The sequence below is a fragment of the Lepidochelys kempii genome, chromosome 3 (genome assembly GCF_965140285.1).
Source record: "Lepidochelys kempii isolate rLepKem1 chromosome 3, rLepKem1.hap1, whole genome shotgun sequence".
Lineage (NCBI taxonomy): Eukaryota > Metazoa > Chordata > Testudines > Cheloniidae > Lepidochelys > Lepidochelys kempii.
In genome coordinates, this window is record NC_136382.1 from 101,156,234 (window position 1) to 101,182,385 (window position 26,152).

The 26,152-nt window shown below is 40.9% G+C and overlaps 1 protein-coding gene across 5 annotated transcripts in view; it reads left to right on the forward strand.

The window, feature by feature from the left end:
• The window catches only part of AKAP7 (A-kinase anchoring protein 7), a 138,253-nt gene that overhangs the window by 85,066 nt on the left and 27,035 nt on the right, over nucleotides 1–26,152 (forward strand). For 4 of the 5 annotated variants that reach the window (XM_073337323.2, XM_073337320.2, XM_073337322.2 and 1 more), the window contains one exon: nucleotides 174–318. In XM_073337323.2, coding sequence (XP_073193424.2) covers nucleotides 174–318 — 145 coding nt within the window. Of the gene's footprint in view, nucleotides 1–173; nucleotides 319–24,696; nucleotides 24,855–26,152 lie in introns of all 5 variants that reach the window. The other variant, XR_012158049.2, reaches the window with a different exon arrangement.

Below are 26,152 nucleotides of genomic sequence, written 5' to 3' on the forward strand. Positions count from 1 at the left end.
CACAGCTCAGCCAGACCAAAGGATCAGGCACATTACAGTGTAATGTTTTATTTATTTATATTTCTAAATTCATTCTAAAAAACATTTGTTCCAAACAGAACCATAAAAAATAAATATGAAAATCTGGTCTCCTAGTGAAATGACTAATGTAATTTTATTTTGATTATTTAAAGGTGAAGAAAATTGACCCGAACCTGTATGAGAATTTTAAAAACCACTATTTTGGAGATGAAACCCTGTACCGCCTAGATCTTTGCTCCATGTTGAAAAAAAAGCAACCCAGTGGCTACTACCACTGTGAGTCCTCTATCACGGTCGGTAAGTACAATACTATTTTGTTTTATTTCTTAATTTTATGAATTTTGTTTGAAATTGAAGAGGTTGATAAGCTGTTAATGCTGGGAATGTATGTTTGGCAAATCTTGCAGAGACACGTTAGATGGGTCAAATCTGAATTAAATATTGTAACATTTTGGCAGTTAAGCTACTTACTGCTACAAATCAGAACTGTTGCTCCCAACCAATTACAGGTGCCTCAGCACTGGAGCTTCATACTTCTGTGTACTTTTGGCTTTCCCTCCCATTCCGGTCTTAAGGTTGGCAAGCCCTACAGGAATGAAAGTTCAGTTGATTTCCATGTTAGTTCTTTACATGGAGAGCTTGCAGGATGGTGGTTTTAACAGTGAGTTTGTCTCTTGGGCTAAATAATTTGGATAATAAATATTTCCAAATGAAAGCTGTTCTGCAACAAGTATAAAGCTATTTTTGTTGCTCATATCTGGACTCTCTCCAATTTGTCCACATCCTTCCTGAAATGTGGCACCCAGAACTGGACAAAGTACTCCAGTTAAGGCCTAACCAGCACAGAGTAGAGTGGAAGAATTACTTCTCGTGTCTTGCTTACAACATTGCTGCTAATACATCCCAGAATGATGTTCACTTTTTTTGCAACAGCCTTACACTGTTGACTCATATTTAACTTGTGGTCCACTATGACCACAAGCTAAATATTTATGAATATTTTAAAGAGAACATAACTACTGTAATTTAAAATAATAATTGAAAGTATAGAAATACTAAAGAAAATTGCTAAATGCCAAATTCAGTTACATTCAAAATGTTATATACCCAGCCACAGTGGCTTAGAAAGGAGAAAGTTAAAAAATCAATTTTTCCAACCCCCATTCTTTAAGCGGGAAGACTTACCTGGAAGTGTTACCCCGATTTGTGAATCCTCCAATACCCTCCTCAGCCAACATTGACCGCTCTAGGGGTTGTGCAGACCCCCTACAGAATGGGGGTTACTGGTACCTTGTGCTGTTACAAATCCACCCTAACCCTGTGTCATAAATATAAAGGGAAGGGTAAACCCCTTTGAAATCCCTCCTGGCCAGGGGAAAGCTCCTCTCACCTGTAAAGGGTTAAGAAGCTAAAGGTAACCTCGCTGGCACCTGACCAAAATGACCAATGAGGAGACAAGATACTTTCAAAAGCTGGGAGGAGGGAGAGAAACAAAGGGTCTGTGTCTGTCTGTACGCTGGGTCTTTGCCGGGGATAGACCAGGAATGGAGTCTTAGAACTTTTAGTAAGTAATCTAGCTAGGTATGTGTTAGATTATGATTTCTTTAAATGGCTGAGAAAAGAATTGTGCTGAATAGAATAACTATTTCTGTCTGTGTATCTTTTTTGTAACTTAAGGTTTTGCCTAGAGGGGTTCTCTATGTTTTTGAATCTAATTACCCTGTAAGATATCTACCATCCTGATTTTACAGGGGGGATTTCTTTATTCCTATTTACTTCTATTTTTTATTAAAAGTCTTCTTGTAAAAAAAAAACTGAATGCTTTTTCATTGTTCTCAGATCCAAGGGTTTGGGTCTGTGGTCACCTATGCAAATTGGTGAGGCTTTTTATCCAACATTTCCCAGGAAAGGGGGGGTGCAAGTGTTGGGAGGATTGTTCATTGTTCTTAAGATCCAAGGGTCTGGGTCTGTAGTCACCTAGGCAAATTGGTGAGGCTTTTTACCAAACCTTGTCCAGGAAGTGGGGTGCAAGGTTTTGGGAAGTATTTTGGGGGGAAGGACGCGTCCAAACAGCTCTTCCCCAGTAACCAGTATTAGTTTGGTGGTGGTAGCGGCCAGTCCAAGGACAACGGGTGGAATATTTTGTACCTTGGGGAAGTTTTGACCTAAGCTGGTAAAGATAAGCTTAGGAGGTTTTTCATGCAGGTCCCCACATCTGTACCCTAGAGTTCAGAGTGGGGGAGGAACCTTGACACCCTGGGATTCCTGTAGCCTGTTTTAGTCCATCAGCAAAATCCAGCATAAAGCAAAATTAGGCCCGAAATGTCCAGTTGAAACGGGCACAAACCTGGAAATATAAAGTTAAAGCTGAAGCTTCTTCCTGCCCCTGCCCCTGAAAGGGACTCAGACTGAATAATCTCCAAACATTACTTCTACTTTACTCCGTAAATAACAGGACACTTTCTCTTTAATGCGTCATCATTTGAGGCTATGAATAGTAATTAAAAAAGAAACATGGCAGTTTAGGTCTCAAACAAACAATGCCACACATTGTTCAAATGAAAGTGTCCCACTCATCACAAAAAGAAAAGGAGTACTTGTGGCACCTTAGAGACTAACCAATTTATTTGAGCATAAGCTTTCGTGAGCTACAGCTCACTTCATCGGATGCATCACAAATATTACTGGAAGGTGTATGTGTATGGGGCACCAGGCAATAGCAGTTGCCAGTTCCTAAAAAATAGGTGAAAAATATTTATTGTGGATAAATTGATTAAATGTTTTGAATCTCTATTTTTGACTAAGGTCCTACTGTTCAAATTAGCACTGAATTTGTAGTCTCTTTGCCAAATGCACATTGCACTAGGAGGCTTTATATCCAGAAAAAGCTTGACACTGTTTTCCTTCCGGTGGCCTTCCTTTATGTTGTTATTCGTATGTCTACTAGAAAACTTGCATCGGAGAGGTTTGCATCACCTGTTCTTCAGTTAGCTGTTGCTCATTGAGACTTTCTGTATTTGGATGATGGATTTTGTAGTAGCAATTACATTCCGTTACTGATGAAGAGAGCATGCTACAGAGCTGGTTTCATGATGAAGCAAGATTTTCAGTCTGTTCATTTCTTCCTCTCCCTGCACTTCTGAAGTTTTCATTAAAGCTGGGCAAAATGTGCAAAGCAGAAATGTAATCCTTATATTGTACCCACGGGCTTGACTGGGAAGGGTGAAGATCCTTTCTTGGATGGAGTCAGAACAGGTAGCATGCTGAGCGGGATACTAAACTTGTATAAGCCATGTCCTAGACTACCTGTCGGTCTGAGAGCAGCTCTGAGTGCTGCTAAACCCAGCACCTTATTTATGTATTTGGATTTCAATACAACATAAAAGGATACTATCTTGGGCTGTAAGTCTCCTCTCTCATAATTAAAGAAATGATATGAAAAATCAGCAGAACAGCAGCACATTTCTCCTCCCACCCAAACATCAGTCAGCACGCACATTACAAAAATCTCACATCCAACTTCAGCAAATGCCAGATGAAACAGATGGGCTTTACAACAGATTTATCCTCTTTTGGAACAAGTGTGTGAGCCATCAGGCTCTCTGAGTCAAACTCCCTCTGTTTTATACTGAAGGGCATCTAACTCAAGTGCTGCTTCTCATCCCAGATATGGCAGCCTGACATGGCAAGAGAGGGGGGTCTCCCAGGTTGGAAAATACCAAATCATTTAGAGTTTAATGGGTCAAAACCATCATCTTAACTACACCCTGTGGACAATAGGCAGTCAGAGGAGGTCTGAGAGCATGAGAGTCATATGCTTATGGCAAGATACTCTGATTGTCAGATTCTCCACTAGCTTCAGCTTCTGACTGGGTTTAGGATTTAGCCCCCTGTAGAATTTATTACAAAAGTATACTATAGAGGTGAGAAAAATGTATTGTGTTGGCAAGCTCTGCATTTGTGAGGAAAGGCCATAACTGTGTGGTCAGAAACAGAAGGGGGAGGAAATAAACTACACTCTTGATCACTGCTGCTATTTAGCTGTCTAAAAGCAGCTGGGACTCTATCCAGAACCAAGTTGTAAACTTTGGTTACAAGTGATGGAGAATCTCCTTTCAGTCATGGGGATTGCAGAACATCTGCAAAATGTTCTGATGTCTTTACTTTGCCGCCATTATCATCTCACTCTTTTCAGGACTGTGTCTCAGCCCACTGGTTCTCATCCCTGCACCAGTCTCACCCAGGCTCTGAGAAATACATGTGATGGCCTTTTTTTGAGCTGGATGAGATAGATATATAAAGTTGGGGGCCATCAGCATACTGAAACCACTTCAGCCTACATCTGCACACTAACTCTCTTCACATTATATACACATTGATTTTGAGAAATGGCAGAGTAGATACTTATGGTACCATATATAAGACACCTGGGGCAGAAGATAATTTGCCAACAAAATCCTTTGGTGTCCCTCAGCAAAGAAGGAATGAAGCCACAGAAGAATAATCCCTCTATTCCTATCAGGAATCACAAACATCAACACCACCCTATGATCAATGGTACCAAAGGCAAAGGATAAATCTATGGCACTGTCTATAAATATGAAATAATATTAAAATAGTAGAGATATTGGTTATGGATACAAAATTCCCTGGGTCAAACCCCAGTAGGGAGTATTTCTCCACACTTGTATTCAGTGGTTCACATTCCCCTGTGGTGAATTTGTCCTCAGCTGCTGGAATAATATACCTACACTGTGCTGAAAAACTCTGTGCTCTACTACACAAGAACCATCTGTAATACAAGAACTACGTGCTAACATCTAGTGTCTTCATTAAGCCAATACACTGGAAATAAGGCATGAATTTTTAATGGTGAGAGTACTTAACCATTGGAACAACTTACCAAGGGTCATGGTGGATTCTTCATCACTGACAATTTTAAAATTAAGACTGGATGTTTTTCTAAAACATCTGCTCTAGGAATTATTTTGAGGAAGTTGTATAGTCTGTGTTATACAGAAAGTCAAACTAGATTATCACTGTGATCCCTTCTGGCTTTAGACTCTATGAAGCTATGAAATTAAGCAGACAGCTGGATTTTTGACAACACATGTACTAAAAAATAATATTTATTGATGTTCAATAGCTATTTTCAATCCTAAATAGCTTTCTGCTTTTAAACTTTTTTCTTTTTATACTCTAAAACAGGGGTTCTCAACCTTTTTCTTTCTGAGCCCCCCCCCCTCCCCAACATACTATAAAAACTCCATAAAACTCTATAAAAACACCTATGCCACAGGAGCTGGTTTTCTGCATATAAAAGCCAGGGCCAGCATTAGGGAGTAGCAAGCAGGGCATTTGCCCCGGACCCCATACTATGGGGTCCCCAGCAAAACTACATTGCTCAGGCTTCAGCTTCAGCCCCAAGTGGTGGGACTTAGGGCCCCGTCTTCAGTCCCATGCAGTGGGGCTTTGGCTTTCTGCCCTGGGCCCCAGCAAGTCCAACACTGGCCCTACTTGGCGGCCCTCCTGAAACCTTTTCATGTCCCTCCAGGGGGGCCCTGCACCCCTGGTTGAGAACCACTGCTCTAAAAGGCTTTCATTTTCAAAGGCCTAACATTGCTAAGTTTTATTTATTAAAATTAAATATTCATTATTCTTGGCCATTTCAAGCTAAGTAAAATGTGAAAATAAAACAAACCATAGAAGTTGTGAAGAGTAAATTAGGTTTTTAATATTTTTATTTTTAATGATGACTGGAAATATTAATAAAATCAATACTTTTTTATTTTTGGAAGTGTGCCTTTGAAGATACCTTTTTTACTAATGTATCCAAGTTAATATAAGTTCTTAGTACTTATAAGTCATCCTAGACTAATTCCCCTACAATGTCATACCACTCAGATATTCCTCTGAGAAATGTTTTTCAGTAGTTCAAAGGGCAGTGAGAGAAAGGAAAGATGTACTTTTTTCTGCTGAAATGTCAGAATTTTTTTTTCTAGTGTTAGTTTCTATAAGCTCTTGAGATTTGCATGATTACACAGAGATGCTGCTTTGCTGACTGTCTAATCCCTGTGAGGTATTCTAAAATAAGACAGCTGCACAGGTCAGTACTTCAGAAATAATATGAACGCTGCATCAAAATCCAGTTGTTAAAAGTGCTTTGCTGTGGCTTATATATTATCTCTAGGCAACAATATCCAACAATCAATAGGAGCAGGAGACAATTTCCAGAGTTTTCCTTTTCTCAGACTTCAGTGAATGGAAAAATATATTTTTGGAATAGTATAGAACCCCTAAGATTTATAAAAAAAAACACCACCCTTTCTTTTCAGGGGAGACAGAAGTCTTGTGTGTTGATCAGTGGTGAAACTATATTTTAAAACAGAGAGCTGTTATGTGCTAATATGGCATTGTTATGTCTCACCAGAAAGTAGCTGTGCAGCACAATGGAAACAAATGTACATAACAGCACATTGCAAAGAAAGATTGTGTGGAATATTGTTGAACAAACAGGGTCCTATCCAGTGATGAGCTGCCAAAATCTCAACAACGGGTTCCCTCCTCACCCCATGAGGGGGTCGTTGCCCACCCCGCCCCTCGGGACTCCTGCCCCATCCAACCCCCCCACATTCCTTGACACCCTCCCAGACCCCTGCCCCATCCACCCCCCTCTCCTGTCCCCTGACTGCCCCCAGAACCGGGCAGGAGGGGTCTCGTGGGCTACCGTAGTGGGTGCCCACCCACCCCCCAAGAGCCAGAGGCACCTGCCAGGGGGCGAGGTGGGGAGTCCCGGTGGTGCTTAACTGGGGCAGCTCCCAGGAAGCATCCGGCAGGTCCCTCTGGCTCCTAGGGGTGGGGGAGCGTAGCTAGGGGGGAGCAGGGGGAGTGGCTGCCCCCCCCACTGATCACATTAAAAGTGGCGCCTTAGGCGCCAACTCCCTGGGTGCTCCGGGGCTGTAGCACCCATGGGAAAAATTGGTGGGTGCAGAGCACCCATCGGCAGCTCCCCGCCCCGCGCCCGGCCCCAGCTCACCTCCGCTCCACCTCCTCCCCTGAACGTACCGCCTCGCTCTGCTTCTCCGCGCCCGCCCACCCCCTGCCGGCTTCCCACGAATCAGCTGTTTGGCAGGAAGCTGGGGAGGGCTGAGAAGCAGGCTTCCCACTCAGGTCGAGGGTGGCGGAGGTGAGCTGGGGCGGGGAGCGGTTCCCCTGTGCGTCCCCCTCCCCCCCGGGTTACCTGCTGCGGCGTGGACGGCCCTCCTCGCGCCCACCCCCCGCCCAAGCTCACCTCCGCCTCCCTGGGCCTGAGCAGGAAGCCGCTGTAACAGTTTTCTTTCTAGGCCTTAAGAGCTATCATGCTGAATCTTTTAAGAGCTCAGGTTCTCAGTCTTGGATCCACGCTCTTTGTGCCAAGAAAATAGGATACAATGGGGGCTTGATTTAGCTCTGGGTTATGCCAGCTGCGACAGCTGGAAAGGCCACCTGGGGGAGGAGTTGCAATGGCAAACACTGCTCTACTGTATTAAGAGAGCTCTATCTATACATGTAAATAGTTACTACATAAGGTGCCATAAGGCTTTGTAGGCACAAAGCTTGTTGTGCTACACTGCAAATGGCTTCCTTCATGCAACTCTTTACATTGGAACTCTTAACATGCCAAGGGCCTGTCAATGATCAGTGCAGCCTCAAAAGTGGGCAGTGCTACCCACGAAGGAGGGGCAGGGTACATCAGGAATGCACTGAATCCATGCATTCTTGGGCAGTCTTGAATGGTGGGGTTTCTGTGGAACCTTGAAACAAATGTTAAAGATTTAAATGTTAAAGAGCTGGTCAAAAAAAATTTTGTTGGAATTATTTTCCAGCGAAAAATGTGCTTTTCACAGAACCAACATTTACCACAAGAAAATTTCAGTTTTGCTGAATCAATGTTGATTTTTTGCCTGCCATGAAAACACTTGGCAATTTCACTTTCTGCCAGTGAAACTGACAAAAAGCTTTCTAGGAGGATTAGCTCAGGGGACAGAAAAGCAGAGCACTGGGCTCTCTTTGTCCCCCTGCCTTCCCTCTAGGAGGGACAGAGAAGCAAAGAGCCCAGGGATCCAGGCTCTTTACCTCTCCAGCAGCTAGGCTGGAAGGCTCTTGTCAATTTCCGTTTTGGTTCTTTCAGAATATAATTTTTCTTTGAATCCCTCTCTGAGAAAAATTTCGTCCTGAATCAGGACTAAATTTTTCTTCCCCTCCTCCCCTCCCCCCATACAACATTTTTCACAGAAAGGGATTCCTTTTTTGGGGGCCAGCTCTACAGATGGCACCCTCCCCAGACTTTCTGCTGCAGGGGGCCTTTACATGGTTTATGCCTGCTTTTGCCAATGTAGGCGTTTAGCTGACAACAGCCTCAAATGTCTTTTTTCATATGTAATAGTATATGTGATTCCTCATTAAAATGTTATTTTCCCTAGAAAGGCTAGGAAGTTGTCTCAATACACAGAAATATTTGTCTATTAAATAGTCAAGTTTTTGACCTTCATCTGTTGTGTTTATTTTTCCAGTTACCTCATTTTGTACTGATAAATGATCTCAGGTAGCATCGTCACAGGAGGAGGTATATTAATATACAAATGAAAAGTTCACCCTGGGCATCCATGAGTGGACTAAAAGCACAGATCTTTGTTTAGAGTTTAATATAGAACAATAAATTAAAAATAAGAACAGATACAAAAAAGATTACAAATAATCAGTTTGACCATAACCAGCAGTTCTCTCCAGAGCAATATTTATTGTAATTAACAAACAAAACAAAACCCTCTTTCCCTTCTCTAGTGGGAAACATAGTCCCAATTTAGAGGTTTAAACATAAATCTGATATAGATAAATATCATCCATATTTTTTCTTCCTTTAATATCCTGGTTACCAGAACTACATATTGTAAATAATACACATTTTTTCAATAAATTGAGACAGGAAAGTAACTGTCATTTTCATTTAGCAGCATTCTGTATCCTCTCCTTGCTCTGAAAGCATTTCAGAAATCACACTTCTTCATTTTCTGGCCTGTATAAATGTCATTGTGTCCTTGAGGGGACAGGGGAGGGGGAAAGACGAGTGGGTAGAGAGATAAGTAGAAATGTCCAGTCTATTTGACTTTGATGTCTGTTTGGTACAAAGCAAGTGCACTGAGACATAGGCTTTTCAGTTCAATTTTTTGAAGCAAAAATGTTGACTTTTAATTAGGTTTACAGTGTAATTAGAAAAGCCGTTGATACTTAAATTAAATTCCAATTTGCACTTCCCTCACACTACTAATTCGCAAATATAAAGTTCACAAACAAGTATGCTTCTAAAAGAAGCTAGATATGAGGAAGTTTTGCAGGGGAGGTGCTAGGCTATGATAACGGTGTAGTTTTTTTTTAGAAATCCTGCTAGTCAGTTATTTAGAGTTGTCAGATTGCCTTGTTCACAGTTCTCGTGCATGTCTAGAACCCTCAAATATGAATTTTCAATTTTGTCCACTTTATAGTGGATAACATGGTTTTTACAAGGAGTTGTAATGGAAAATTTTAAGGTACCAGTTTTGCTTTACTTTTCATATTTTACTTCTAGCTTCCTCCAGATATAGGTACCATTTCTATTAATTACAGTCTGTGCTTCTTGACAATGATCTCCTACAAAAGAACTCTTTCCCCTAAAATTATTTGAAAATGTATTTCTTTTTAATTTATAGGTACCTAATGTTAATGATCTGGGCTGTCAGACAGGTTTTACACTTAGATTTATGTTACTTCAATTTACCTTTAAAATTCCTGTGACAAATAGAAAGGCCAATGGAACTGGAAAGTAGCAAAACCAGTGGAAATCTGTTTTAATGGGCATTGAAGTAGGAGGTTAATAGTCTAGAGCAGGGGTTCTCAAACTTCATTGCACTGCGACCCACTTCTGACAACAAAAATTACTACACGACCCCAGGAGGGGGACTTAAGCCTGAGATCTCCCAAGCACCGCTGTCCTGGGTGGGGGGAGGGGACGGAGCAAAGCCAAAGCCCAAGGGCTTCAGCCCCAGGCGGGGGCGGAGGGGGGGGGGCTGTAACCTGCCACCTGCCACACAGGGCTGAAGCCCTCAGCCCCAGTTGGTGGGGCTTGGGCTTTGGCCCCAGGCCAGAGCAAGTCTAACGCCATGCCTGGCGACTCCATTAAAATGGAGTCACGACTCACTTTGGAGTCCTGACCCACAGTTTGAGAACCGCTGGTCTAGAGTAAAGGCATAGCTGGGGGTCTAGAGAAAGCTTCTGATGAAATTTGGGCAGGCTAGTGCTTGTGTTCTTTGTTTTCAGCTGCAAAGGGCATGACTAAAGAAAATGTCTCTCCATGATTACAGTGGTTGAAAAGAGTCAGCTCCCATGTGTGATAGAAGGAGGAATCAACTGGAGCCACTGATTTCTGATAGACATTATGGATAAATCAAATAGGATTTCACCCTATTTCCACTAAGTCAATGTGACATCTCATATATATAAGACAAACAAGATTTGGCACTATGTCTGAGACAACTGGAAAAAAAAATCCCTGTGAATAAGTCTAGCACTTATCAGGCTAGTGCACTTGAGCATTATACAGTGGCTGAAAGCGAGCCTGGGGCAAAGGCACTTGATATTTTATTTATTGTGTGAATCATGGTAAACTTTAACAGGCTTTTAAAGATGTAGTATTTTTCTTTTAGAAATAATATTTACAAATTTAGTGCTTTTGTGATAGTATTGTAATAAATCAGGCAATCAAAACCAAACAGAAGTTATTGGGCAGACTATATTTGTATTTCTGATATTTCTTGGATTGCATATTCTCAAAACATTGGGCTTTGCTGCAGTTAAAAATAAAAGCTAGCCGGCATTTCTGGTTCTCTCTTATTTTACATGAAGAAGAGTTCTCTCCGATTTGGTCTCAGGAAACCTTACACAGAGTAGCCAAGGAAATAAATCTGAAACTGCCTACCCTGTTCTTTTGATAGGCTAATCTGGCCCATCTCTTAGTGGCAGTGAATCTGATAGATACACAATGAGACAGCTGTGGCGATATAATACTTCTTTGTTAAAATTAAACAATCCATTGGCCAACTTCCAGTCCTTCGGAAGTGTGTTTAACATATATTGGTAGACCCTATGTTAATGGGGGCAGGTGTAAGTGATAAATTCAAATGATTCACTATGTTGGGCTCTGTGTTACAAAGATATATTAATAATTTATTGTACTTGCTTGTGAGAATTTCATTTCAAAATTTAAACCTGGTTTTAATTAAAAATAGAAAGAAAAGGACTTGATAACGGAAGGTAAGAAAAAGCTTTTTTCTTGAAGCAAAGAAATAATTGCTAGACCAAGCTGTTAAAATATGCTAAAATATATGTGGGTTAAACCCTGAAATAGTTTCCATTGCCACACATTATTCTTAATTAATCTATTTTGTTACAAAGTATCAGGATAAAGCTGCTTCTGAAATATGTTTGATTTAGCTAATGTACTTACAGAAGATTTTTCACTTTAACAGTTTTGCTGCATTCTGTGCCTACAGAAAATTACTCTCAAAATATCAGTTTCCATTTGTGTAACTACTGTAGTTCAGTTGCTTTCAATTACCTTTGTGCAGCTCAGATAAAATAGAGGTCTACACAAAGAAGATAATGCCCGTCAAATTAAAAAGGAAAGAACCCTGAGGATCAACGGTATTGTTTTTTGCTTGGGAATCAAAACTGAGAAGTGATGACATTTTCAAACAGAGCTATTAAGTATCTGAGCCCAGCATTGTACACATTTGGACAAAACTGCCATTGGGCCCTGCATAATTAGGTATAATAAGGTAGATGCTGAATAACGATAATTGCTTCTAGATGTGTAAAAGTGAGGAAGGGTGATCTTGTGGTTAATACATGAGTTTGGGATTGGAGATTGGAGTTCTGGGTTCAAATTCTTGTTCTGTTACAGACTTTCTTGGACAAATCCTCTATTGCTGTGCTTCACTTGCACAATAATGCCTTACCTCACAAGGATGCTGTGAAAATAAATTCACTAATGATTATGAGGCATTCAGACTTTATCGTGATGGGGGCTATATAGAATACACATAAAAGTCTTTCCAAATCATTACTTTACTGCTTGAGGCTATATCTGCCCCATGGATGTGTGCTGCCACTGTTATCTTTAGTATTCACCCAGAGCAGAATCTGACCCCTGGAGTATCCAATTTTCATAACCTCTGTGAAACATTGCATTTTTTTCTGTTTATATAGTTATGGGCAGGGGCCAGTAGTTTCCCATACAAGATGTGGTTTGGAGCTGTAAACTGTTTATTTTTATTCCATTACCGGCTTTTGTGATTCAATATGTTTCAAAAAAAGACAAGGTTTCAAGGAGCTTCAGATGACAAATGAGCGGCATCTTACTTCCCACTGTGAAAAATAGTGCATACATTTATTGACTGTTATGCTTGTAAAAATAATTAACAGTGAAAGCCCATCTAGTAAAAGTAATATTACCTTAGTGAATCGGGTTTCCACTCAGGCATTCTGAATATATTTAAAATTCTTATTGAGAGAGAAATTATGATTTGTGCCTGAAAATATTAGTAATGTTATATTTTAAGATACAATTGTCCCCAAGCCCCCAAAATATATTGTTTGGCTGTAAGATAGTGAACAAATGATTATACTGTAAATAAATTAACAGGAGCCCTCTTTACAAGCAAACATGGCAACCTTCATAGGTACCAGCTGTCACTGATTTAAAAAAACAAACCAACAAAAAACCAGCAAAGTAAATTACTTCGTGAGAAGAAAGCTATTTTTTCTCTCTCCAAAACTCACACCATTGTTCTGATTATATTTTATTAACCTATAATAGCATGGCTCCCATTGGCAGATCAGAGATGGTGTGTGCAGGAGTGGGAAATCGTAACCTCTCCATTCCCTCCCATCCCCAACCATACTCTGAAGTTTTTAATTTCTAATTTAGGAAAAATAGTTTCTAGACCTTCTGGTTGTGACTATAGCGTTCTTACACAAACTGATGCGAGATGTCTTCCTGAGTCTGCGTACACACAAACGTGGAACTCAATGACTGTAATTTTCAAGGCAGTGAGGTGGGTGGGGAGCAAGGATGGGCTGCCCCTCTTTCTGCCATTGACTGGTTAGTGTAGAAGTGATGGCAGTAGCAGTGAGAAAGCCTCAAGCGTGCTACTCAGCTGGGCTGACGTCTGGAAGAGGGAAAGGATTTGTGCAAACTGAGGATCTTTCCAGCCACATTTTAAGATGTAAGACCATTGTTTTCAAAAATGGCCATTAATTTTGGATGCTTCAATTTCTGGGTGCCCAACTTAGAACTCCTTAGGCCACATTTTCAGAAGTATAGAGGACTCACAAATCCAAATGAAGTCAATGAGAATCAACTCACATATGTCTCGGGTGGGCACCCCACAAATGAGGCACTCAGAATCATTGGTCACTTTTTAAAAGGCTTTTTGAAGAGACTGAGGGGCTGAAGGAAATGGGACATTGCCCAGCCATGCTGGAATAAAGACAAGAGGCAATGGATGTAGTTTAGTGAGGCTGCAACTTTATTCACTTAAAATATCTGGGTGAGGTAAATTTTATAGTGTGGGTTGTCATCATTTCCTACTGGATCCCTGCCCTGCCGTGGGGAAGGTGAAAATATCTACCCTGCCCTGGCCAATCTGGTAGTAAGGGAAAAATTCCTTCCCAGACCCAAAGAAAAAGGGCGACTAGCATAATACCTACAGTGGATCATAATGAAACCTGGTCTTACTGTGACTCAAATTGTTGCCAGTTGTGACTCAAATTGTTGCCAGTCCCAGTAAGAAAGGGTTTCACCAGAACTGCCTAGGGTATAAATACTCCACCCGCTCCTGCTCACCCAGAAGGGCAGTGTCCCCACCTGATCCAACAACTTCCTGTTCCTCCCTGCTCCGTCCAAGTGAAGCTTCTCCTTCCTCCCTCTCTACCACCAAGTGCTGGCAGAACCCTTATAGGGACAGTAAGCTCCTTGTCTCCTGCCCAGCCAGCGAAAGGACCTATTGCATACAGTTGTGGTGGGCAAATATTCAAGGATTTCCTCTGTATTCTAGTCTAGAAGATCCTTTAAAAAAAAAAAAGTGGTGCCTTTCCTGATGTCCCACAGAATGAAACATCTGAAAACTAACCAGTGAGAGAACAGGACTTAGGAAGGAAGGGGAGACCATGAAAGAATCTTATTTCTTACAAAATGGCTTTCAGAATCAATGTTTTATATGTAAGCTAAGAAAGAGTTTTGACAGGGATGCTTCTGTGGATATTTGCCTTCTAAGGCAGTTTACCTTCTAAGGCTCTAATGCTGCAACTAATAGTGCACAGGCAGACTGCAATGGACCTCTTTGTGGGTGCAGCAGTCTATCCATGTGCTGTCAACTGCAGCGCCTGAACCAAATTTTGTGAATGCGAGTGTTTTAAATGTGGGAAATGTAGTTAAAATAAAAGGTTACACAATAAGTATATAGAGTTCATTGCTTGCTAACTTTATGCTGTTTTCCTTTATTCTTCAATAATATATTCAGATCTAGCATTCTTGGCTGGTGAAGTAAACAGTTAAATATGTATACTGGAAGAGTTTTAAATTTAGTGATGCAAAATTTTCCAGTTTTTTTTAATTAAACTGTATGAATCCATAAAAGCCACCAATATAAACAGAAAAGCATAGCTTCACTACAGAGCAATGAATGGTTGGTACACCGCTCCCAGGCTTTAAACTCCACTGGTTATTTGCATACCACCACCAGATTTCACATTTTGAGTGACAATTTAGCCATGGAAACAATATAGAAAATTTCTGAAACGTGCTCCAAAACTGTGCTTTCAGTTTTCATCAGTTGGCAGCCAAAAATAACCTCCAGAATGTAGTAATTGCCAAAACTCAGACACTCCTTAGGTAGCTCTCTATCCAACAATAATTTTCTATTTTTTATTTTATTTCTCCAAATTTTGAAAATACACATATAGGTTCCCGTCCAATGTTCTGAGCACTTATCCCAGAAATGAAAAACGGACAAAGCACAGCCCATAAATGCATTCATCTCAACCTATACTTCCTCAGCAGTTTTTAAAAAAAGAGGGGAAAAGACGGGATATTTATCATGCTTGGAAGGTTACCAAAATCTGAGTTGTAGTGGACCAAGTGGTGGTAATGACTTCCAAAATTGAGGCACACCGAAAAGGGGATGGAGCTGGGGGCTGGGGTCAGACCTACTGTGTGCAATGCTGTGTCTACTATGGGAAATTAGGTATACTATGCACAGGGACAAGAGATAAGCTTGTTTATACACTAGTTCCAAATCCCAATGGAAGAATTCTAACACAGCATACTTCTTTGTAAGTGACACAATGAGGCAACAGTGACAAAAGAGCAGCCCCCGAATAGTATGGCTACTGGGAAGTGGGATAGGGTGGTGGGTCAGTGGCAGTGGTAAGAGATTTTAGTTTGCAATAAATTGTGACCCACTTCCCAAGTATTGCCTTTACCTTGGGAGTGGAAGAATAGATGGCTGGCCATGGAAAGCAGAAGATCATAATTGACGCTACCATAACTTTTGATTTTTTTTTAACTTGTCAGATTAGTTTGTTTCAGTAGAAACTTCTCTTACGGTTATTTTTTCTTCATTAGAGAGAATATTGCTTTATTGGCTCTGAACAAAGCTCAGCTGTGCCCAGTGATGATATGTGATGTTGATGTTATGTGGTTTATACCATAGTTATGTACATTGGATAGATCAAGTTTGTGTGTCCTATTTATTATGTCACATTTTGTTTTCAATTAGAAAAATTGGTATCCTTTTGTGTGGGATAAGGGGATGGAAGTAATAATGCAGAAAAACCTCTGATTTCTTTCTCTTGAGGGCCATGTTGTCCCATTTCTTAAAAGGTGTATTTGACATAAACCAAAATGAAAACACTGCAGAAAGAAAAACATCAACATTGTCATCTAGGCAAAATGGGAGAAACCCCATTTTAATAACTTCAAAAACTGCAGAAAAAGCATCTTCTGAAGATGAAATAAACATAACCCATTACAGGCAACAGAAGATTACTAAAATAATCTTGACATGGATTCTCTCTTTCTTCTTCCCTGTTTATCTACATAATAGAAAAACAACTTTGTCAAGTGGCTCTGCATATTCCCACTTGCATTTACTGTGGTGCCTTATGGCAATACCTCTTCTAGCAATGCCAGCTAGAGCACTCGGCACTCCCTGCCCCACCCCTCCCCTCAGCATCGTGATGCACTGAGAGTGAGTCTGTAAAGGGGCAGAGAGCCCTCACCTCCTCTGTCCCTTCCAGTTGCATGCCTAGGTGGATGTGAATTGCTCTGGTCTCTTTGGAATCAGAGTCTTTCTATTTAGCATTAGCATCATTTAGTTAGTTAGCGACTAGTGTTTTTTCACAGTTTCAGGTTATGGAGGAACTGAAGAAACAAAAGGTAACTGGGTTTCAATCATGCTTCCTGCTCGTCTGTCTCCCTGGCATCCAACAATCTCTTGTAGTGCCTCAAGTGCCTAGGAGAAGGACATTTGCCTTCTGGGCATTCAGTCTGCTGAACCCTTACTCCCACAGTCCCCAGGAGTATGGAGACTCGCTTGCAGCTTCTCCTGCTCAAGGTCTTGGGTACCAGTCAGGTCTTGGATGCCAGGGCTAAGGGGCCAGTCTCTGTTCCTGTGGCTATCAATGTCAAGCGACTGAAGGTTTCCAAGGAGCCACAACCCCTGTCATGGTCAGACTTGGTTCCTGCAGCTCCCTCAGTAAAACCCACAAGGCTACAGATGTTTGAACTAAGGGCCATGTGGTCAGATCTGACTGCCCCAGTTCTGGAAGAAAGGACAAGAGACAATTTGGCCACCCTCATTGGTGCTGTACCTCATGCCTAAGGCTACAGGTATGTCATAGAGGTTGTGGAAGTCACGGATTCCATGACTTTCTGCAATCTCCATGACATTGGGGCCCCACAGCAGCCCAGCCACTATGACATCAGGGGGATCCCCCACGGCTCCCAGCCCAGCAGGGCAGCAGTGGCACCAGGGGGGGATTCCCCCCAGCTCCCAGCCACTGGTTGGAGTGAGGGGCCGCAGCTCCCTGCCAGTGCATGCAGTGGGGCAGAGTGCTGGACCCTCCCCTCCATCTCCATTTTCTCAGCGATGTTTTTAGGAAAAGTCAGGGACAGGTCACGGCTTCCATGAATTTTTTGTTCATTGCCTGTGACCTGTCCGTGCCTTTTACTAAAAATATCCATGACAAAATCTTATCCTTACTCATGCCTCTCAGTTACCAGGACCCAATAAAACTCCTGCAGCTGCAGGATCAGGGTTGGTTCTGACTTCCACTTCTGGATCCAAGAAGATGGAATTGATTGGGTTTGGTTCCGTCCATCACAGCATCAAAGAAGAAGAGGCACAGAGACAACATGGCTGCTGTTAGCAGTGCAGTTCCTGTGCAGAACTGAGAGATCCATCTGATTCTGACAGGACTGCCACGGTTCCAAAAAGGAGATCCATTCCACCCCTGGCTTCAACAGCAAAAGGCGGTGGAGTTGGGGAGAAGGTTAGATCGGAAGATGTCCATGTCATCAAATCTGTCGTTGATTCCTGGGCCGGTTATGGCTGTATCCTCAGTTCTGGAGAGCTCTGTCATAGTAACAGCCACCTTACAGCTCTGCTTGATTCGTCAGTTCTGAGTGGGGAAAAGTTTCCAAAAGGAGGTATGTGTCTCTGGTACCAATATCTTCTTCCTCATTCACTGTTAGGAAGAAGAGGCCAAAGGATATTGCTGGGCTAAACACTCTATTCTTCCTCCTAGGACCTGTACATGGTCCCAAGACCTGGATCTCTGTACTTCCATTCAGATCTGCTACTGTCCCTGGTATACTCTATCTTTGATCCAGACCTGGATCCTTACTAGGAAGAAGAGAGAATAAGAATGCTCGGTTCGTACCACCCTAAGGTCCTCTTCCTGCAGGCACATTCCCAAACACTGGTTGCTGGCAATCCTAGGGTATGTGGTCTTATTGGGGGCCACCCTAGGAATTTTTCAATTTACCTCTCCATCCACTTGGAGGGTATGTGTCATCTGTTAAAGATCTGACAGTCCAGAGATCCATGGATCCGGCTCCTCTGGATCTGGATCTCCACTTTAAATATTCTTGCTGTGCCTGTGGAAGAGACTTCTCACCCAGTGTTTGATATCTTTTGTGCTACTGAAAGGAGTCGAATATTCCTACCAATTTTGGATGGGTTGCTGCAACTTGCTAAATCTGTGTGGACCATGCCCACTTCTTGTCAGCCTGTTTCTAAGAAAGCTGACAAGTAGTATCAGATACTATCTGAGAGATGCTCCTACTTCCATAACCACCCTGCCCCTAATTCACTTGATGGTGGCTGCAGCCAGTAACAGGGTCTACTGCAGTCCAACCCAGTGGATAAAGAAGGGAAAAGGATTGATTAGTTGGGGAGAAAGGTGTTTCTCTTCATTATCCCTCGGTATTATGGTGGCGAATTATCAGGCAGTCATGGCCCATTACCAGTTCCATTATGGGAAAAGATGACATTTTTACAGGACTTGCTGGATGACAACTGACAAATGCTATCTTAATGGAGGGATAGAGTGTGGCCAAATGTTCACTCAGGTCCTCTTATTTTCCATCAATCAATTCCAAGAACATCAGAAGTTCCAGCAGCCTGCACCTCCTAGAGTCACTACAAGAAGAGGTATTTCAAATTTAGGCTGAAATGTAGACATGTTGCTGCCTCATCAGTGTCTTCATCTTGGAACAACGAGTCTCAGTTTTGACTAGAGGATTGTAAGTCAAGATCCAGCCAATCAGGACCAATCTACCCTTTCTTTGGAGACAGGCTAGCCCACCACATCAACAAATGGAGGCAAGTTACATCAGACCAATGGGTTTTAGAGATTGTAGAAAATGTCTGTGCCATACATTCGAAGACTTCTGTTTCATGGGACTTATGGCAGCCACTATTTTTGTGACTCTGAATGTTTGAGAAACAGACTCAAGCAGCATTGCATGTCTCAGGTCAACAGATCAAGTTGGGCCAGCTTTCAGAGGCATGTTGCTCACCATGCCTCAGAACATTATAGTCTGTCTAGAATGGTTGTCAGTCAGAGCAAATGCCTTCAAGAGTTCAAACTTCCAGCTCCATCCCAGACAGTAATGCCAAATGCATCCAATAATGGGCCGGGGGGTGGGGGAGAGTGCATCTAAATCATTTGACAGTTCGAGGGCACTGGTCATCTTAGGAGAGCACCCTGCAGCACATAAATGGATTGGCGTGAAGAGCTGTTCTTCTAGCTCTAAGGTTGTTCTTCCCTCATCTGGAGGGAAGGGTTGTGCAGGTGGTGATGGAGAATACATCGGTGATGTATTACATCAACAGGCAGGGGTGTGCTCACTCCGCTCTCCCCTGCAGAGGCTGTAAGTCTATAGCATTGGTGTATCCTTCATGACATTTATCCTAGGGCCCTGAATCTGGCCCTAGTGTTTCCTATTCTATTCCAGAGCAGCCAGGGACAGTCAATCTCTGTTGGATGCCTTCCTTCTGCACTGGGGGACAGAGCTGATGTATGCCTTTCCCCTGATCCAGAAGGTAGAAAAATATGTCAGAACACGGCAAGGATGATTCTCATTGCTCTGGCTTTGTCACAATAGTGGCTAACCAATTTCCTTCAGCTGTCCAGCGGAGTCTTGATGCATCTTCCACTGTCTCCAGGTCTCCTGTCTCAACAGGAGGGAAAGATCTTACATGCAGACCCACTGTCCTGTCACTTGACAGCATGGACAATTGGTCTTTGACTCTGTCGGCACTTAAGCAGTCATACTCTTCGTATGTAGTGGTACTAATTAACTCTAGAAAATAGGCTACTAGGTGCTGTTATCATTTAAAGTGGACCAGATTCCACACTTTGAGGAAGAGAAAATCTGATTGCCCTGTATCTGCTTGTATTCCTTGCATTCTGGAATACTTAATGTACAGGGTTATCTAACTCATCATTAAAAGTTCACTTGACAGTCATCTCCATATATCATACTCCAGTTAATGGTGGATCACTGCTCATTGTTCAGTTTAGGATTTATGAAAGGTTTATCAAATGTGATTCCCCCTGTCAGAAATCCTGTCCCTTCTTGAAATCTGTTTGGTATTGGCCATGCTGGTAGAATCACCTTTTTGAATTTTGGCTGAGTGTTCTATCATTTATCTCTCAAAACAGCTTTCGTTGTTGCCATCACCTCAGCTAGGAGAGTGAGTAAATTGAATGCCTTTCACTTCTTTTCATAAGGACAAGGTGGTCCTCAGACCTGATACCAGATTTTTACCTAAAGTGGTATCTGATTTCCATGTTAATCAGAACATTAATTTGCCAGGTTAGGAAAACCTGGGGAACCCCTAAAACTTCAATGGGAAGAATTGTTACTACATAGTTTAAATGTTAGCATGATCCTCTCCTATTACCTGGAAAGAATTAAAAGTTTTTGTACATCACCTAGATTGTTTGTATTTTATGCCAAGAACCACATGGAGTATATGGTCTCTTCACAGACTGTCCCTCTTGGTGGATTAAACAACATATTGCTGAATGTTACACACTGGCAAAAGTTTCTGTACATTGCTGTGATTCAATCACATTCCACTGGAGCGGCTTTCTTCACCTGCCTGAGGCAGTTACCAGTGGATTAAATTTGCAAGTCTGTAATCTGGACTTCAGTGTTTCCCACCTGCCTTCCCCTCTCTGTCAGAGTCCTTATTGCGTTGTGTCTCTGACTTTAGGGTGGAAGGAACTGAGGTCGTGAGGGAGCTCTGCCCCTTTATAGCCTTGCCCTCAGTGAGTCCTGAGACTGGGGGTGGGGAGGTGCAGAGTGTTCCAGTTGATGCTACTAGAAGGGATTTTACTGTAAAACAGCACAAGGTGGCGCAGTACCTTTAAATGTGAATATGCAGAGCCACCCTGAAGAACTCTAAGGTGCCACAAGCACTCCTTTTCTAATTGCAGGTAAGTAACCTTCATTTATCCTTTCAATGTATAAAATAAATGGGGGGGGAAGGATTTTCTTTGATCTTTTAAAGCTTATATAATAGCATCACAATGATTGAGTTGTTTTAAAAAAAGAAGGTAAATGAGCAAGATTCCAACACATTCTTCAGTTTATTTTTAAAATATTTGTAAATCAGACCCCAGAATTTTACTTTGCACTTCTCTAAGTTGTTTACACAAAGAAAGAGGAAACCCTCCCTAATTAAATCCTCCCAAAATGGATATCAGTCAGGTTAATTCTCAGTAATCTATTATGAGACCTTACTAGCAATCTCCCACCTCTAATTCCTTGGTAAAATAATTGAGAATTTAGGGAGAACCAACCTATGACCACACCTTTCTTCAATTGACAGTCTCCTAGACCACTCACAAACAGGATTCAGACTGAGACATTGTGTAGAGATGGTCTTGGTGGCGCTGATGAATGACCTCCTCGTGGCTATGGACAAGAGACAAATAGTGATACTCGTGGGCCTATCATGTTTGAGTGGGAGTCTGAATTTTGAACCCTATGTTTGAGTGGGTTGGAAGTTAGACATTTTGTCCATCCTTAAACAACATTTCTTTTGTTGTTGTTAATTTGTCACTTTTTCAACATGTTGACTCGTGTCACATCCTCTATTGATAAAGGGCCTTGTAGTTCCCTGTGCTGCTTACAAGATGTGGGTGCACAGTTGTGCTTCAGATGTGTATTGTGATATAGCCATACGGACAGACACTATATAACAATTTTGCACATAGTTCTCAAATACACACTGGGAGGCTTCTGCAACTCGTGGGCTGAAGCACAAATTTATGTTGGTAATCTGAAAATTTTTAGAAGGAAAAAATAGAACTATTAGTATTGTCCTGAATAACACCTTACTGTATTTCAAATATGGCCTTTAATTAATTTGTTAAAAAGATATTTTAGTCACGGTGGGAAAAAAAATCTAAAATCTCCCCTTTGCAATTCCTAATTATTTTCTGATTTGGGGTTTTTCCTTCCCTGCCAACCCCATCTGTGTTCCTTAGCATTTTGTTTTTTTTTCACAGCAGTACCCAGGAACTGAGCACTTAATTGCATTATGTAGAAAACACAAGCAAATATTAATTATTTATGAGTGAGGCTTTGACATTACAATCAAAATATCCAGTCCATCCACCCATTGAAGCCAACGGAGGTTTTTCCTGGACTTCACTGGGTGGTGGATTGGGCTCAAAGCGAACAAAAGAAGCGTGTGGCCTTCCCAGGTTATGCAAAATATTTCTGGGGCAGTACAGTGTAGTGAATGGAAGACTTAGAAAAAGTGGCCTATATTAGATAAAGGCAAGATTATTTCTCTAGAAGGCAGCTTTGTAATATAAATATCTGTGATGAGGGTTTACCATACATACGTAATTTAACATGGCAAGATTCAGGTTCTCTTTTAGAAAGGGTACAGTTAAAATACTGTATACATTTGTATGGCTGAGTTGAGTGTCAGCTGAATTGTATTTTTCCTTACAGTGAACCTTCATATGAATTTTCTTAGCACACTGTAGAATAAGAAAATCAAACCTTTTAATTTGTACATTTTTGTATTGCATCTTTTCACCAAAAGAATTCAGTTGTGTAGTATTTCCAAGAGCATTCATTTCAACGTGTTTTTGAATAATGGGGGAGGATAGAGTGAAAGAAGTCAGTCATTAATTCTTGCAGGTTTAACCACAGGGTGTATTATTCTACTACTCTAGACCAAGTGTAAGGAACATACAAACAAACAACCACAAAAAACCCACCACAACCTGTGTATTTCATGGTTGTCAGGTGGATGATTTTCAAAGATTTCCCACATTTCTTCATTTAAAAAAAATTAAGAATTCTTGGCAACAGCCTAAACATCCAAGTAGGTGTTCCATTTGATGCTAACCTTCCTTATGGGCTTGGAGACCTTAGATTGTGACAGGTTTCAGAGTGGTAGCCTTTTTAATCTGTATCAGCAAAAACAGCGAGGAGTCCTTGTGGCACCTTAGAGACTAACAAATTTATTTGGGCATAAGCTTTCATGGGCTAGAACCCACTTGGTCTCTAAGGTGCCACAAGGACTCCTCGTTGTTTTTGATTAGATTGTGTAGATCCTGGGGGCTGAAATTCTTTTACTTCCCATAAAAAGCAGATTTTCTACCTCTTCCCCACCCTCTTATGTAACTAACACCACCAGTATCCTCAAGAAGATCAGCTAGACAGTATTCTGGAAGAGCAGAAGCTTCTTTCTACTTAGAAACTGAGTGCTTTTAATGATCTCTTAGTCTCTTTCAGCTCATGAAAAGAGAGATACTCCAAGTCTCAAAACTGAGATTTCTGCTTGATGGAGCCTAGCACGACTACTTTTGCACTGAACTGGCACTAGCTTTTGTTCTTAGTGTTCTTACACAGAAGGTGACAGATCAGTGACAACCAGTATCTACCTCTTCCCCAAATTCTGACACTCCAATTACAGGAAATTGATCTTGTGATACATCCACTTGGTCCTCATGAACGATCCCTATTTTTGGAAAACTCTCCCCAAGATACTTGCTAGTATGCCTCGGGGATCATTAGCATTAATCATTCTTTGATAATCACATTTAGGCTGCCATTTTAACCTTATATGGCAAGAATTATTGTAGTTATGCAGTTAATATATAAATAGACTAACTGGTGAAAGCCTTGCCCGTTTGCTATGACTTCTATCATAGATTCATATATATTAAGGTCAGAAATGCCCTTTGCATTTTTTTAAACCAAATTTCAAGAAATGTCAAAGCAAAGTAAACTAAAGTCTCAATCCAGTAAAACACTTAAGCATGTACTTAATTTTAGACAAGTGAGTATTCCCAATGTAGTCAATGGGTCTAGTCTCATGCTTAAAATTAAACATATGTTTAATTGCTTTGCTGGCTCAGGGCCTAAAACATCATTGGATATTAACAAATTATCATTGACTGTGGCCACTCAAAGTTTATTTAAGTGGCTATTGGGACCTGATATATACAAGCTGTCAAGAATGTTCAGAAAGGGAAGGGTAAACAGAACTGGGGTTACATAGCTTGTCCTAACAAGACACTTGGCTGTATGGTATTGCTTTGTTTAACCAGACTTCTTTCCTGCTTAATATGCAGCTCCATGCAGCTGGCTTCCTGAAGAATTGAGACACTGGACCCAATTTTGTATTCAGTTATACACTTACATAGATGCATCCCATCAATTGTATCCATGTACCAGAGTATATTTGGCCCACTGTTTTTCAATCAGTTGCAGAACACAACTGAAAAATATATTTCCATTGTCTGTGTTATTTCAACATTACTGTTTTCTTAGTCAGTTTTCTTGATTAGGAATATTTGTTTTCCTTTGTGCATAAAATATTGCATGTGGTCTTTTTGGGCCCTGTATAGGATGAATGAGACTGGTATACTTAACTTTAGTGTCTCTCTTGCTTTGATGACTGGTTTCATTTTTGCCCTGTAATTGTGAATTAGTATTCATGTTTAATTCACTCCTGCTGTAGACTGTGGATCATGTGCTTTTCCTTTTCTTCTGATTAGGCTGACAGCATCTGCTTAAAGACGACATTTTTAACTCCCAAACTGAGATGAATTTCTATTAACAACTTGATACCTGCTATGAGTATTTTAAAAACTCATGGATCTCTCTGCTTTCTTTTGTTGCTGGTACTGGAAGAAAGGAATTAATATAGGAACAGGTGACTATTAACTTATTGGCAGAGTAATAAACATGCAAAATGATAAAAATAGTTAAACTGAAAAGCTGACTAATACTTCTTAGTCTTGGAATTGTACTCAACTCAAAGACAATTCACTTTTCATCTGGAATGATGCATACCAGACATAATATTTGCTTTACCCACATTATACTTGTTCTGCACAAATAAGTTAACTCTCTCTATAGGGAATACAAAATATTCATATGAATCCCTAGTTTGGACTACATGGCTTTGCTGCAGATTTTTCATTTATATTAGGCTTTAGTTTTATGGCATTTATGTGTTTCTTAAAATAGGGAAAACAAACTTAATTTCATGAATCAAATCGTAGCCTGGTATGGATCCCTAAAAATAATCTGTGCTGAGAATTTCTATCACTGATCAAATTGCTGTTATCTAGAAAGTGCTTCTTTGTTACACTTACAAAATGCCATATGGCAATAGCGGAGTTTTCTTTTTAAAACCAATCATTTAAAAACATCAGTTAATTCTTATAAGTTACTTAACTGGTATGGTAAGAAAAACAACTGTACACTAAATCCATCCCATGTGTTACTGCCTTCCTTACTTAGGCACATGTCCCACTGGTTTCATGCTCTCTCTTAAATGCAGTAGGAGCTGGATATCTCTTATTTGACAGGAGTTAGACCTCAGGCAGTGTGCAAAATCAGGTCCTACACTGGGAAGAGTTTGCCTGTTGGCATCAGAGTAGAACCTTTTTCTGACTGAAGAAAATGTTATGATTCAGAAACAGACTGACTGCAGTCAAAATGGTACTAGAGATTAGATAACCCACACCCCTTTCCCATCGCACTTCAGGGATTTTTAAGAATTGGTAGCATTGTTATGTGTTTCAATAATTAAGGTCATTCTTATTTTAATTCCATAATATTTATGAATGCTGGGATATTTCAAATGATGGAACCAAGAGGGGCTGTGTTTAAAAGGGTGTTTTCTCATCAGAAAAAAAAAATAGACAAACCAAAGAATAATAAATCACCTACGTAGTCTCCACTCACTCTTTTTTGTAAATATTAGCATGCATTAAAGTCTAAAATGGACTTACTGTTTTAAAATCTATATACCATTTAATGTATACCATATGCAAAATGTATGTTAAATCTCACTTTTTGGCTATAGCAGAGAGCCCGATCCTGATTCCATTGAAGTCAGTGTCAAATTCCTACTGAATTACGTTCAGTGAATAATATCAGATGCTGCCTTTTTCTAGGAACTCTTTCTCTGCCCTAAGGTTGAGAACTATGATTTAATAGGTC